At 41.1% G+C, this 13487-nt stretch overlaps 1 protein-coding gene across 2 annotated transcripts in view; it reads left to right on the top strand.

The window, feature by feature from the left end:
- LOC144040306 (partitioning defective 3 homolog) overlaps nucleotides 1-13487 on the top strand; it is a 284979-nt gene that overhangs the window by 200354 nt on the left and 71138 nt on the right. For both annotated transcript variants that reach the window (XM_077554419.1, XM_077554418.1), the window contains one exon: nucleotides 9960-10088. In XM_077554419.1, coding sequence (XP_077410545.1) covers nucleotides 9960-10088 — 129 coding nt within the window. The remainder of the gene's footprint in view (nucleotides 1-9959; nucleotides 10089-13487) is intronic.

Genomic DNA, 13487 nt, shown 5'->3' with positions numbered 1-13487 from the left:
TATGTATATCACGGATCAGTGCTTCCGCTGTCTTCCCTCTTCGACAGACTGAAATGCAACATTTAGACCAGTGTGTGTCCATGCCTGTATTCCAAAGTCAGTCTGCGAGATACATAAATGCCCTTGACTGTTTTTTTTGTGTTTTTTTCAGAAGAGCAGCTTAGAAACAGGACATTTTATTGACTAGTATGTCCATCTAGAGCACATAAAAAATAGGAACAATTGCAGGGCTAAAAAAAATTAAATAAAGATGACCAAAATACGTACACAAAATACACTATATGAACACTGACAGTCTTTATAAAAAGAACCGAGTATACTTTGTTTGCCGCGCCTGCCGAATCCCGACTTTTCCGTAACCGTGATGAGCGGCAACAGCCGGCTGGAGGATAACGAGAGTGTCAGTGATCAAAATGGACCATTAGGAATGCAGTGTGCGGCGCCGTATCTGGGTCACAGACTGAGCCGCCAACTGCAGCTTCTCAACTAAGAACCCACAGCACTGACCCCCCCACACCCCCCCACCCCGCATCTTTCCTCATCCCTATTCTTGTATCTTTGTACCGAGCATGTCGCCAGGTTGGTTGAGCGCTACTGTAGTCAAATGTCTACGCTCATGTATGATTTTAACACATTCTGAAAGCCAATTCCATCACGCGAAACCTCCCTCTGAGGTTTTTCCATGCAAATCGTCCTTCAAAACCACCTCGCCTCGCACACTTTAACAAATTGACGTGCAAATACATCTGGATTGTTTATTTGTGTTGTAATGAGAGACTTTAATCAGGGGGTGTCATGGATTTGTTCCCTCGTAGCCTAAAACAAAAACACCCCAACACACACACACACACAAACACATTTCCATGCACAGAAGCTATGATTTATGAGAAACATTAAAGGCAATTATGTTGAAGGAGGCCTCATCTTTTTGTTTTGTGAAGGCTGTTTACAATACAGACAACACAAGTCATCTATTGTGAATGTATGCACAATAGATGACACACTAACTGATCCAAGTGTAAATGTTACAAAAGAATGTTTATGTTTATTATTCGTGTATTTATGATGACACAAGTCAAAAATATTCTCAGCTGGCTTTTTTTTTTTGGAACCGATCGAAGATATTGCCTGCAGTGTGTCCTCCTACTAGCGCATGGCCTAACCATGAATAAATATGTCATGCCTCCGTGATGCAGTACATACTGCTTTCCCACCCAGCATGAAACATTCTGAAACCCATTCTCACCACTTCATATATGTCACCCTGCTGTTTTCATACTATTTCTGAACACATTCAGTCAGCTCTCCCTCAGAGCTGAAAACCATCAGTAGTCACACAAAGTCCTAAGTGTTCTCAGAGAACGATTCACATTTCCTGATTCTTTTCTGCATCAAAAAAAAAAAAAAAAGCACCTTGCTTGTATGCACATTGTATTCCAGAATGTTGGATGTGGAGGGGGCGGGGCATCAATGGTGAAGGGTGTCCCCCATGGTACTGTACTTGGTCTTTGTGGTTTCATCAATTTTAATTAATAAACACTATCATTTAGCCACAAAACAAAGCATTGGGTACACATGTACTTGCCTCCCTTATAGTGTTCTAAACTTCTGAAGTTTGTGCACACTACAATCGATTACAAGACTAAATGGGCTATTAAAGTCACACATATCTGAGAGTGACCATTGAAAGGGCTACAAAGACTTAATAATAGCGGTTTGAAAGTGGAAAAAGTAAATGGAAGTCAAGTTTATTCTTTTCACCCCTCACTGCAACAAATGCCTCAAATGCATGTCGGAGCTCCAGCCTGGAAGATTCAGATTAACTTTCAGGTTGGCCAAGCAGAAACCAAATGACTCTTCCAAGTCTGCCCTTGAAATTATCTTCTCGTCGCTTACTCGCATACAGTAGATGGATGCTGTTTTTTCATGCGTGCTGAGTCCCATGTTCTTTTCTCAACTCTGAATGATGCAAAAATATTTTATGCCTAATGTTCTGAAAGTAATGATGCATTTGAGGCTGCTGCAAAGTACTGTAGTTACAACCTCAAAGTGTTCTTAGTGAAAGAAGTCAAATGTAAAGAGACAAAAATGGCTGATAAATGCAACCGTGGGATCTTCGTAAAACAGGCATTAATTAGTTTGTTATTGCAATGCTTTTTACATTTTATAAATGATGAGCTGTCTCTGTACTCACCAATATGGAAGGAAACTATGCTTATTTTCCCTAACAAGTAATTAGAGAAATGTAGGGTTTTTCCCAGCAAACTTGGTAAGTCTGGTGGTCAGGGACACGGACTGGGGCCCAAAAAAATGTGATCAGGGAAAATATTCACTGCCTTCCTGTTGTTGCCTGGAGTGCCACGCCCCCTAGATTTCAGATTTGTTTCATTGTACTTGTGTTGTGTTTCAAAAATAACATAGCAAACTTTGTTTTTTTGTCAATAAATGTAATGAAAATAAAGACACTAGTCATTTTGTTCTTTTTTGGGGAGTGATTTTTCTTTGATATAAACAGTCTTGGTCTTGTCTCGATCTTGACCTCCAAAAGTCTTGGCCTTTTCTCGGTCTCGACCTCCAGAAGTCTTGGCCTTTTCTCAGTCTCGACCTCCAGAAGTCTTGGTCCTGTCTCAGTCCCGACCTCCAGAAGTCTTGGTTTTGTCTCGGTCTCAAGCTCCAAAATTCTTGGTATAGTCTCGGTCTCGACCTCCAAAAGTCTTGCTCTTGTCTCGGTCTCCACCTCCAGAAGTCTTGGTTTTGTCTCTGTCTCAAGCTCCAAAATTCTTGATATAGTCTTGGTCTCGACCTCCAAAATTATTGATCTTGTCTCGTTCTCAACCTCCAAAATTCTTGGTCTTGCCTCTGTCTCGACCTCCAGAAGTCTTGGTCTTGTCTCGATCTTGACCTCCAAAAGTCTTGCTCTTGTCTCGGTCTCGACCTCCAGAAGTCTTGGCCTTTTCTCAGTCTCGACCTCCAGAAGTCTTGGTCCTGTCTCAGTCCCGACCTCCAGAAGTCTTGGTTTTGTCTCGGTCTCAAGCTCCAAAATTCTTGGTATAGTCTCGGTCTCGAACTCCAAAAGTCTTGCTCTTGTCTCGGTCTCCACCTCCAGAAGTCTTTGTCTTGCCTCAGTTTCGACCTCCAGAAGTCTTGGTCTTGTCTCAGTCCCGACCTCCAGAAGTCTTGGTTTTGACAGGGTCTCAAGCTCCAAAAATATTGGTATTGTCTCGGTCTCGACCTCCAAAATTATTGATCTTGTCTCGTTCTCAACCTCCAAAATTCTTGGTCTTGCCTCAGTCTCGACCTCCAGAAGTCTTGGTCTTGTCTCAGTCCCGACCTCCAGAAGTCTTGGTTTTGACTGGGTCTCAAGCTCCAAAATTCTTGATATAGTCTTGGTCTCGACCTCCAAAATTATTGATCTTGTCTCATTCTCAACCTCCAAAATTCTTGGTCTTGCCTCACTCTCGACCTCCAAAAGTCTTGGATTTGTCTCGGCCTCGATCTCCAGAAGTCTTGGTCTCATCTCGATCTCCAAAAGTCTTTGTTTGTCTTGGTCTCAGTGGTGTGCACATCACTAGTTACTACAGTACACATACAAGCATTCCTCTAACAAATGCATTTTGCCTGCAGTGGATCTTGAACTGTTCCTCTCTGATCCAAAGGCCAAGTCATTATGGTTGAGTTACTGTCACCCTAATAGATTTCTGCATCTGTGTGTTGTCAAGAAAAATAGATCTACCTTGACTTTATTAGTAGGTATTTTCAAATTCAGTTTTTCTGCAATGTAAGAAAGACAATTTAAAGACCGATGCCTATAATTCTGTATTCTACTTTTAAAAACTCACCACGAGCAAAGAAACCACATTTTCTTCCAAAGGTGTTGTAAATCTCAGGCTTGTATGCGTTCATATTTACAGACATTTCATGTCAATGACATATTTACTCCCCTTGAAGTTACCTTTTAAATCAATGTAAATGATCCATCCCACCGTCACTGTTATAAACTCTTCGTTGTGATTTATGCGGTGAAATTACAGTTCGGTGACTTATTTTTTTCACCAGGGGCAGAGCCGATTACGTTTAAACTATATATCTTTCATGAGCCGCTGTGGCATGACACTTAAATTGAACGCTCCTACTTTATTCCTGGCGTTTCATCACATTAGTAGCCATCAAAGCATTGAATCTATTTGATATGACTGACACGTGCAAGATTGCATGCAGTCCAAATGAGGCTTGATGGCCATTCAGACATTATCAGGCCAAGCGGTGATGAATGGCGCATGGCTCCGGCTTGCGGGTGACTCCTACGGGTCATAGATATCCTCTCCGCATATCTGCATTCGCCGCTTTGCTATCTCATTGATCATATTCGCGCGTTATCCAGCTGCGCGGTCGCTATCGTTTCCTTCGCTCGCAAGCTCTCCACTCCGGCTTTCTTTGTTGTTGGAGAAGAGAACTCGGCACGCACGCATTCATCACTTTTAGTTGACTGTTGTTCGCCCGAGTGAGATGGATGCTTAGGAATGGATCATTAAACAAGACCACGGCCAGTTAGTCGCGAGCAGATCAGAGCTTCATGAGGATGTGATGGTCTATTTACATGGATAAAATAAGGATGTGAGAGCTACTTGTTTTTTTAGTCTACTGTAAATATAATTAGCAATATAGCCCACTTGCTAATTTTATGGTGTTGAAATATTCAGTTTATTTATTTTTTAACACTGAAAAAGTAAATATTGTGAGGCTTTACACCCATCAAATACAACATTGGGCAACAACATTTGCTCCCCAAAACATAGAAAAACATTCTATTTTAAAAATTGCCATTGTCCCAAAAATGTAGTTATACGTTTTTTTTTTTTTTAAGTTTTTTTAATTTTTTTATTTTTTTTATGCTAGAGCATACAGAAGGCTTTGATGCAGCCTCTGACCTGAAGAGGTCGCTTAAAACAATGGTAGTTATTACAGAAAACGGCCATCAGGTGGCAGCAGAGCATAAGAGATCAACCAGGGCCATGTTGCAACAAGCTCTTTTCCCCAATGTTTTCAACAGGTTTGTGAATAATGTTGAAACATAGCTATTTTTTAATGTTAATTGCTGCAAAATGGAAACAAATATACATTTTTCCCCTTATGATAGAAGAGACGCTAATCTTTCTTTTGGTGGGTTCCATGTTTTTATAGCAATAGAACACAATATTCTGTGGACCTTGCTAAATCAGCCAAAATCCAGTAAAACAGAGCGAAGGGGGTTACTTCAGTGAAAATGGCTGGGAGTGAACAGTTAACAAGTCTACTCAAATAAACCTCTTTTATTTTTTTGGTTTTGGTGTTACACTCGAAATTATTACTTCAAGCTATTACATCATTAAATCCATGTTACATTTGCTGCAGTTTAAAAAAAACAAACATATTTTCACGTGGTTAGCAACATCATGTTCACCTTAATTGGCTCTGTGGAGTCTTGCTGGTTGTAACCATGGTAACAGCTAGCAGATCTAACGTCAGATTTGTTCAAGGTCAAACACGGATAACGGTCATAAGTTCCACACATTTAAACTCACAGACAGCTATTTCAGGTCTAATGGGGGCTTCACACTAGCACCCTTTAGTTTGTTTTAATAATCAAACGGTAGTTTTTTTTTCTCCCCCTGGTGTGTCTTACCTTGGTCCACCAAAGCCTGCACGAGTGAAGTAATTTTGACTCTAACCTCTTACCTCACCTAGACATTTTTCCACATCATTATTGCAACTTACAGAAAGCAAACTAAAGGTGTGAAAGTACTCTAGGTGAAATAACTAAACACCTCAACGTCAACAGTTATTTTTGGCACTTTCCTTGGAGTTTTTATTTTTTTTAAAGAGCATTCCACATAAGTTAGAGTACGTATTCCCAGCTTGATACACAGCCTCATTTTGTCAGGTTGAAAGACGCCATTGTCATTCAAACGGTGTATTTCAGCTACCAATCAATATGTTATCAGGCCTTGTCAACTTCTCTGTCAATACAGCATGATTAATGCTATGATGCTAGTTAAAAAGAAAAAAAAGAGAATAGAAATGAGTGAATCGTGTCTTTCCTCCTGGCACCGTTTAACCCAAATAATTGTATTTGCTCTCTGGTATTTTTCTATTTATTTTTTAACTACATTAAAAAGTCTTTAGGAATTGCTTTGCTGTTTATTTAAATGTAACGGTTTCTCTTGATGAACTGGTGATCAGTCCAGGGTGCTGTCTCCCTTTCGCCTGGAGTAAGCTTGGGATAGGTTCCAGCTCCCCACTACTCTGAACAGGATAAGCCTTATAGGGAATGGAAAGATGGATGGATTGCTTGTCTTTCACTTGGATGTTTCAGGCTGCCAGTAAAGAGGAGGTAACTTTTCATTTTATTGCTGCTGATGCCCTGATTCTGTCTAACATGCCAATATGTTTGACACTCACAAATCGCCCAATGTACTGATAAATTGAAAGTAGACGTTTTTCTTTTTTTTTTGGACGTACTTCAAAAACTGTCACCTGCACAGATGATAGAGAGCAGCCTCAGGATGAATTACTGACTCTTACTTACTTGGAGCTATTTGTTGATTAATTAATTAGGTAATGCATGCAGTCTGGGGATGAGATCCCAAACATTATCACCTTGACCTCTCCTGGGCGTAAGCAAAAAATCTCCCATCAGGATGTAGCCATTTTTAAAAGATGGCTAATCCAAAGCAGTAACTTCCAAGGAGGAGTCATTTTCAGATGGCTGATAGTTCACAGATTTGAGTAAATAAATAAATAGATAAACAAAGTGCAGTTATTGTACTGACTGTGTTTTGGGTTGGGTCATTGTGATGTTATGGTTCTTTATATGTATGATGATGTTGTCAGTTGCTATGCAGTTACTATGGTCCTGTAGCAGTAGTCACTCTTTGTTTGTCTGTTTGTTTGTTTGTTTATGATGCTGTATTTGTCACACTTATTTTGTATGCAGTTGCTATGTCCCTTATGAAGAGAATATTGATGATGATGATGTCAGTTGCTATGGTCCTGTAGTAGTTACTCTTGATTTGTCTAGTCAATCTTATTTTGTAGATGTTGCACAGTTGCTATGTCATTTATGATGAAGATGTTGTCAGTTGCTATGCCGATGCTATGTCCCTTATGATGATGACGATGTTGTCAGTTGCTATGTAGTTGCTATATCCCTTATGGTGACGGTGATGCTGTTGGCAGTTACTATGGTCCTGTAGCAGTAATCACTCTTTGTTTGTCTAGTTAATCTTATTTTATAGATACTACACGGTTGTTATGTCCCTTATCATTATGATACATTTGTCACTCTTAGTTTCTCTAGTCAATCTTGTAGATGATACACAGTTGTTATGTCCCTTATGACTATGTTGTATTTGTCAGTCTGTTTATTATAATATTTTGTAGTTGAAATGCAGTTTTGATGTCCCTCATGATGATTAGGATGTTGTCAGTTGCTATGTCATTGCTATGTCCCTTATGATGATGATGATGATGTATTTGTTACTCTTATTTTGTAGTTCATATGCAGTGCTGAGACCTTTTTGAGCAGGAGTCAAGTTGGTGATCCTCCTCATGGTGTCCCACATTTTCTTAGAGTTGTTAGCAGCAAAGTGTTTTTCTATAGTCTCTTTGTGCTTCCTTTTTGCTCCTTTAAGCATGTGTTTGAGTTCTTTTTGAACCAGTTTGAGCTGGGCTCTGTCCTGGTTCTTAAATGCCCTTTTTTTGCGGTTAATACAGTCTTTAACCTCCTTAGTAATGTACGGTTTGTTGTTAGGGTAAACAGTTATTTCCTTTGTAGGTATAATGTTGTCCACACAGAATTTAATATAGTCAGTTACAGTCACAGCAGCAGTATCCATAGCCAGCCCATCAAAGGTATTCCACTCTGTGCATAGGAAACATCCTTTAAGGGTCTCAATGCTGTCATGGGACCAGATTTTAACAGTCTTTCTTTGTGGTTTGCTGCGGTAGCCCACTGGACTATTTCTCAGAAATAGAGACATTTGTCCAGTGGTGTGACCGGAATCATCTTGTGCTCAATGTGGGGAAGACAGAGGAGGTGATATTTGATCCAAAAACTGTGGGTGACCACGGGCCAGTCGTCATTAAAGGCAATCACATCAGCCAGGTGGGTTCATACAGGTATCTGGGGGTCCACATTGACAACACACTCAGCTGGAGGGTACACGTTGGAAGTCTCTGCTCCAAACTCCAACAGCGTCTCTATTTCCTACGCAGACTGAGGGTCTATGGAGTGGAGCAGAGGATCATGCTGTTGTTCTACCGGGCTGCATTGGAAAGTATCATCAGATACGGCATTGCGGCCTGGTACGGCAACCTGACTGTGCAGTCAAGGTCACAGATTGCCGGTCTGGTGCGGACTGCCATGAAGATCATGGGGGTCAGGAATCATCCTTCCCTACAGATGCTTTATGAGCGGTCCGTCACCAGACTGGCACAGAAAATTGTTACTGACCCGACTCACATTCTGCATCATGAGTTCCAGCTACTGCCTTCCGGCAGGAGATTCAGGGCCCCCAGAACCAGGCTGAACCGCTACAAGAACTCATTCCTGCCGACATCCATCAAATTGCTTAATAACCGACATTAACTAAGTGGTGCAATATATATATATATATAGGAGTGTGTGTGTATTATTTATTTTAATTATCTCTCTCTATTCTGTTGTTTTTCTTACTGTAAACTACTGCTGCACTTCTTATTTAATTTTGATTTTATCTCTTTCTATTCTGTTGTTTTTTTTCTTCCTCACTGTAAACTGCAGCTGGACGGAGTCCAGGAAAAAGTTCCCCACGGGGAAAATAAAAGTATATCGTATCGTATCGTATCGTAAAATATATGCAGTTTCTATGTCCCTTTTAATGATGATGTTGTCAGTTCCTATGCAGTTGCTATAGTCCTTGTAGTAGTCACTCTTATTTTGTCTTATATGGCCTTTTATTCTGCCACGTGACAGTAAAGCATGTTTTTTTACTGTCCAGTGCATCACATGCATTTTATTTGATTTATTTCTGTTTGTTTGTTTTTTTGAGCTGGCAATAACTATTAAACAAATCTCTCTTCCTCCTACACCCTCCTTTTGGCCAGCAAATAATTACATCACCCTTGGACAAAATTGCATGACTCTTTCTTCCTTATCATTAGTTCAGCCGCATTTCCAAACGTATTTGCGGATGTATAAAGTTGGAATCAGATATCCACTGTCAACAAGCACATTGTTGTGAGTTATGATGCTGATCAGCTGATGGAGTCCGATTCTAAGAGTTCTCCATATTGCATGTGGGTTGGAATCTCTGCCTCCTCATGAGGACAGCATTCTTCTATTTCCCATTCCTCATCATTTTGAGCCTGCAGGTCTCCCACCGTTTATTCCCTCAGCACCAAGCTTGGCTGACCTGAGGAATTTACGATCATCGGCTCAGCTTATTCGCACTTCACTGTAAAGCTGTCGTGGATTTACCACCACTCGTGTGTATCTAGTGTGATTAAAATGTAAAAGTTTGCAACGTTGCATCCGTCCCGGTTTCCCGTAGTTTGTTCCAACTTTGTCACGAGCCGTCTCTGCAATCTCTGGAAGGTGCCTGAGGGTTTTTACTATTTTAACTTTTGAAAATGTTAGATATTTTGTTGATTGGTTCAATGAGATCTGGACTTCAAATGTATTGAGTACACTTTTGTTTTCACATTTTAATGTCATGATTGTATTCGCATGAAGGAGACCGAGTCATTCAACAACAAATGGTGGAGACCGTGTTCTCAGCTGTCTCCCCTGGTACACACTGAGCCTGAAGAGTATGACAGTTTGACACTTTAATTTCCTTTCTGAGCAGTTTAACCTGATTTTTTTTTATTTTTGTTTGCTTGAAGGAGGAGTTTGAAAAATCTGAGATTTAAACGTGAGTGCCGTTCTCTTTTTGCTAAAGGTTTGGGAAGAGCCGAGGTAACGAACAGCCAGCAGACAGAGTGGAAAGGAGGGCCTCCAGTAAATCTAAAGCTGAAGATGTTCAGGCATCCGAGGAGGAGACTCAGAGGATGAGGCTTGAACAAGAGAGGTGAGTGCTCAAAAAGAGTTCTGGCCTGTTCAAATTTTCAAGTCCCACCTTCACAAAACACTGCTGAAATAGTTCAGAACAGAAACAGAAAACAAGTTTGAGATAATTCAACCACTCTCAAATTTAATAACAATAAAACACGCCTACCTTAGCTTGACAAAAAGGTTTACAACAAGCGTTGAGGACTCAATGAGCTTTTGTTCATCTACAAAGTTTTGCTGAGTTTGTAATTTTGTGACTTTGGCGTTTTCATTGTATTCTCATTCAAATTGTGTAGGTTGGTAAAAAAAACAAAAAAACGGTAAATGTTATTTTTTGTGATTTAATGTTCTTATTATAATTGGATTAATTTTAATTTTGCATTAAAATGTATTACAAAAGCATCCCGATTACTCTTTATTAAAGTAGCACTAAGAAACTTTTCAACCTTAATAAAACATTTTCAGAATTCTTCCGTTGAAACAACTTAAAACTAGTGCTAGCCTGAGGTGGTCTGTGTCATTTCTGCTGGCATTAAGCAACTTTGAGGGTAGGAAACACTGCCACACAATAAACGACAAATGTGCTGACTGCTTTATGGCATACGTCAAAAGCTACCCCCGATGAAAGGACAGTCAAGGATCAACATCGGCCCAGATTTAACCGCTTTTGTCCATATGGCGCCGCCAAAATCAACGTAAATTGAAAGTTAATTAGTGTTGCTTTAACCAGTGATTGGTGTTTATTTTGTACTTCATATTTGTATAGTGATCAACAAAAGGGGCGATTTATATTGTACTGTTATCGGTTTGGTTGTTGTTTTCCAAAGTAAAAACAGATGTTTGCAAATGTCTTGCTTTGAGTAAAGTTAATCAGTCTTCTTTCGTGAAAAGCTACAGAAATCAGTGAATTACTGTTGATATGCTGAAATCAGAGGATTTGGACAATTTAAAAAAAATGGCTCCATACGATTACTCTATTAACTCATTCAAACCCAAAAACGTATAAGTATGTTTTTTAATACTTTGTACTTCACTCCCCAAAACGTATTTATACGTAGTTTTTTTTTTAAATGTTTTTTTTTTATGCTAGAGCATACAAAAGGCTTTAATGCAGCTTCTGACCTGAAGAGGTGGATTAAAGCAATGGTAGTTATTACAAAAAACGGCCAGCAGGTGGCAGTAGAGTATAAGAGATCAACCAGGGCCATGTTGCAACAAGCTCTTTTTCCCAGTGTTTTCAACAGATCTCTGAATAATGATTAACCTTAGCTATATTCTAATGCTAATTGCTGCAAAACGGAAACAGATACAAATATATATTTTAATATTTCTTTTGGTAGGTTCCATGTTTTTATAGCAATAAAACACAGTATTCTGCGGGCCTTGCGAAATCAGTCAAAATCCAGTAAAACAGCTGGGAGCGAAGGGGGTTGCTTCAGTGAAAATGGCTGGGAGTGAATGAGTGAAAATATTTGTTGATTCATTTAATAATCGATTATTTGTTGATTAATCAATTAATTTTGACAGCTCTAGTTCAGAGTCGCTCACCTAATGGCGCTTGTCCATCCCAGCGGATTTGGCATGACGGAACGGTGCTCATCACTACAGCCAAATCAATGTGGCTCTGCATTTGTGTGGCGCTGCAGGCCGCTGGCGTTGTTAATCGCTCTCGAATGCACCGTCCCTTCATACTCAGTCATCTCGGCTTTGTGTTAGCGGACATTGGGGTGTAGGGTGAGCCCTGTGGAATTCTCCAGCGCGGGGGAACAATATTAATACGGGCTGAATGAAAAGACAGCTTGCTGCCTCATTGTTCTCCATCGACTAAATGAACTCAGCGATCAAACAGCCGCTGGTAATAACAGCTAATTGAATTGAAACAATAGGGCTTGATATCACTCCCTCTTTTGGAAAATGCAGAGAAGGGTGGAAGGCTGTCAAATGGTGTGCACACACAAACCTCACAAAGGCTCTCTTCTTCGCTGAAAGAAACATCTGGAGGCCTCGCTGAGAAAGCGCTCGCACTTTTCTCTCCGGTATTTGGCTCAAGGATGCAGTGAAGGTCCTCCCCGTTGCCAGTGCAACCCCCCACTGGCCCAGGGCCGAACACATTTTCCTCAGTGCGCCCTGGAGGCTTGCTCGCACCCGGGGAAGGAGGACGCTCCATCCAGAACTCCTTTGAGCACCTCCCAAAACGACTGTCATGCTAAGCAGCAAAATCAACACAGACGCGCAGAGCGCGGGAGATAAGTGGCATTCCCTCCCCTAAAACCAAGACACGCTATTTAAATCCCGACTGCTGTCACACCATTTCTTTGTCTTGCGCCACATTCTCATTCCCGCTACGTTCTGCATGCGTGAGTGCCAGTCCCAGTTCCCTGCGCACCAGGCACACCCAATTCTTCTATTCTTTTGTACCTGCTCCCAAATCCTATCACTCAGCCAAGCCTGGATTGTCCCATGGTTAGTGGAAAGACAATCCTGGGGGAAATCAGAGGGGCTAATAATAATCCCACCTGCCAAAGAAGTCCATATTGAAAGTATGCAAGTTCTGCTGGGGACAGGAATGTGAGCAAAGCATTTTCAACACTTTAGATTGGTCAATAGTTCGTAAAAATGTGTGGACTGAGCCAAAGTAAAGATTTTTGAAAAAAACTTGAAATTCATCATTAGGGTTGTCCTGATCCGATCGACATGATCGGAAATCTGGGCCGATCATGTTATTTTCACCTGATCGGTATCGGTTTATGCCGCTACTCCTCCACGTTGAGAGGAACCGTTTGAGGTGGCTCGGGCATCTGGTTCGGATGCCTCCTGGACGCCTCCCTGGGGAGGTGTTCCGGGCATGTCCTACCGGCGGGAGGCCCCAGGGACGACCCAGGACACGCTGGAGAGACTACGTCTCTCGGCTGGCCTGGGAACGCCTTGGGATCCCGTCGGAGAAGCTGGCTGAAGTGGCTGGGGAGAGGGAAGTCTGGGCTTCGCTGCTAAAGCTGCTGCCCCCGCGACCCGACCCCCGGATAAGCGGAATTGAAGACGGAACGGACCAGTATCGGTTTAAAAAAAATCAGATTTGTTAATTGTTTCTTCATTTCTAAAGTGAATAATTACGTGTTTTAGTTCATATATATATATATATATATTCGCTGTGTGGTGTGATTCCAAAAGTCACTTGCTGGGTCAGTGCGCCCCGAATTCAGATTTATCAGCAGTGATTAAATCGAGTTGACACTTGTAAAATGAACTTCTGCGCGTTCCAACGAGCAGTCAACCAGGCCTGGGCAGTCCAATGATTGTGACTTCATATGCTTGGTAAGATTGAAGAATTATGATTCAGGGGCAACGAAATGGATTCCAACCTCTGATTGATGAATTAAATGCAAGAGCGAAAAGGTGTCCCCCAAGGCTTGCATTGTAT

The sequence above is a fragment of the Vanacampus margaritifer genome, chromosome 20, assembly GCF_051991255.1.
Source record: "Vanacampus margaritifer isolate UIUO_Vmar chromosome 20, RoL_Vmar_1.0, whole genome shotgun sequence".
In the NCBI taxonomy this organism is placed as follows: domain Eukaryota; kingdom Metazoa; phylum Chordata; class Actinopteri; order Syngnathiformes; family Syngnathidae; genus Vanacampus; species Vanacampus margaritifer.
This window is presented reverse-complemented; position numbering and strand designations above follow the sequence as displayed.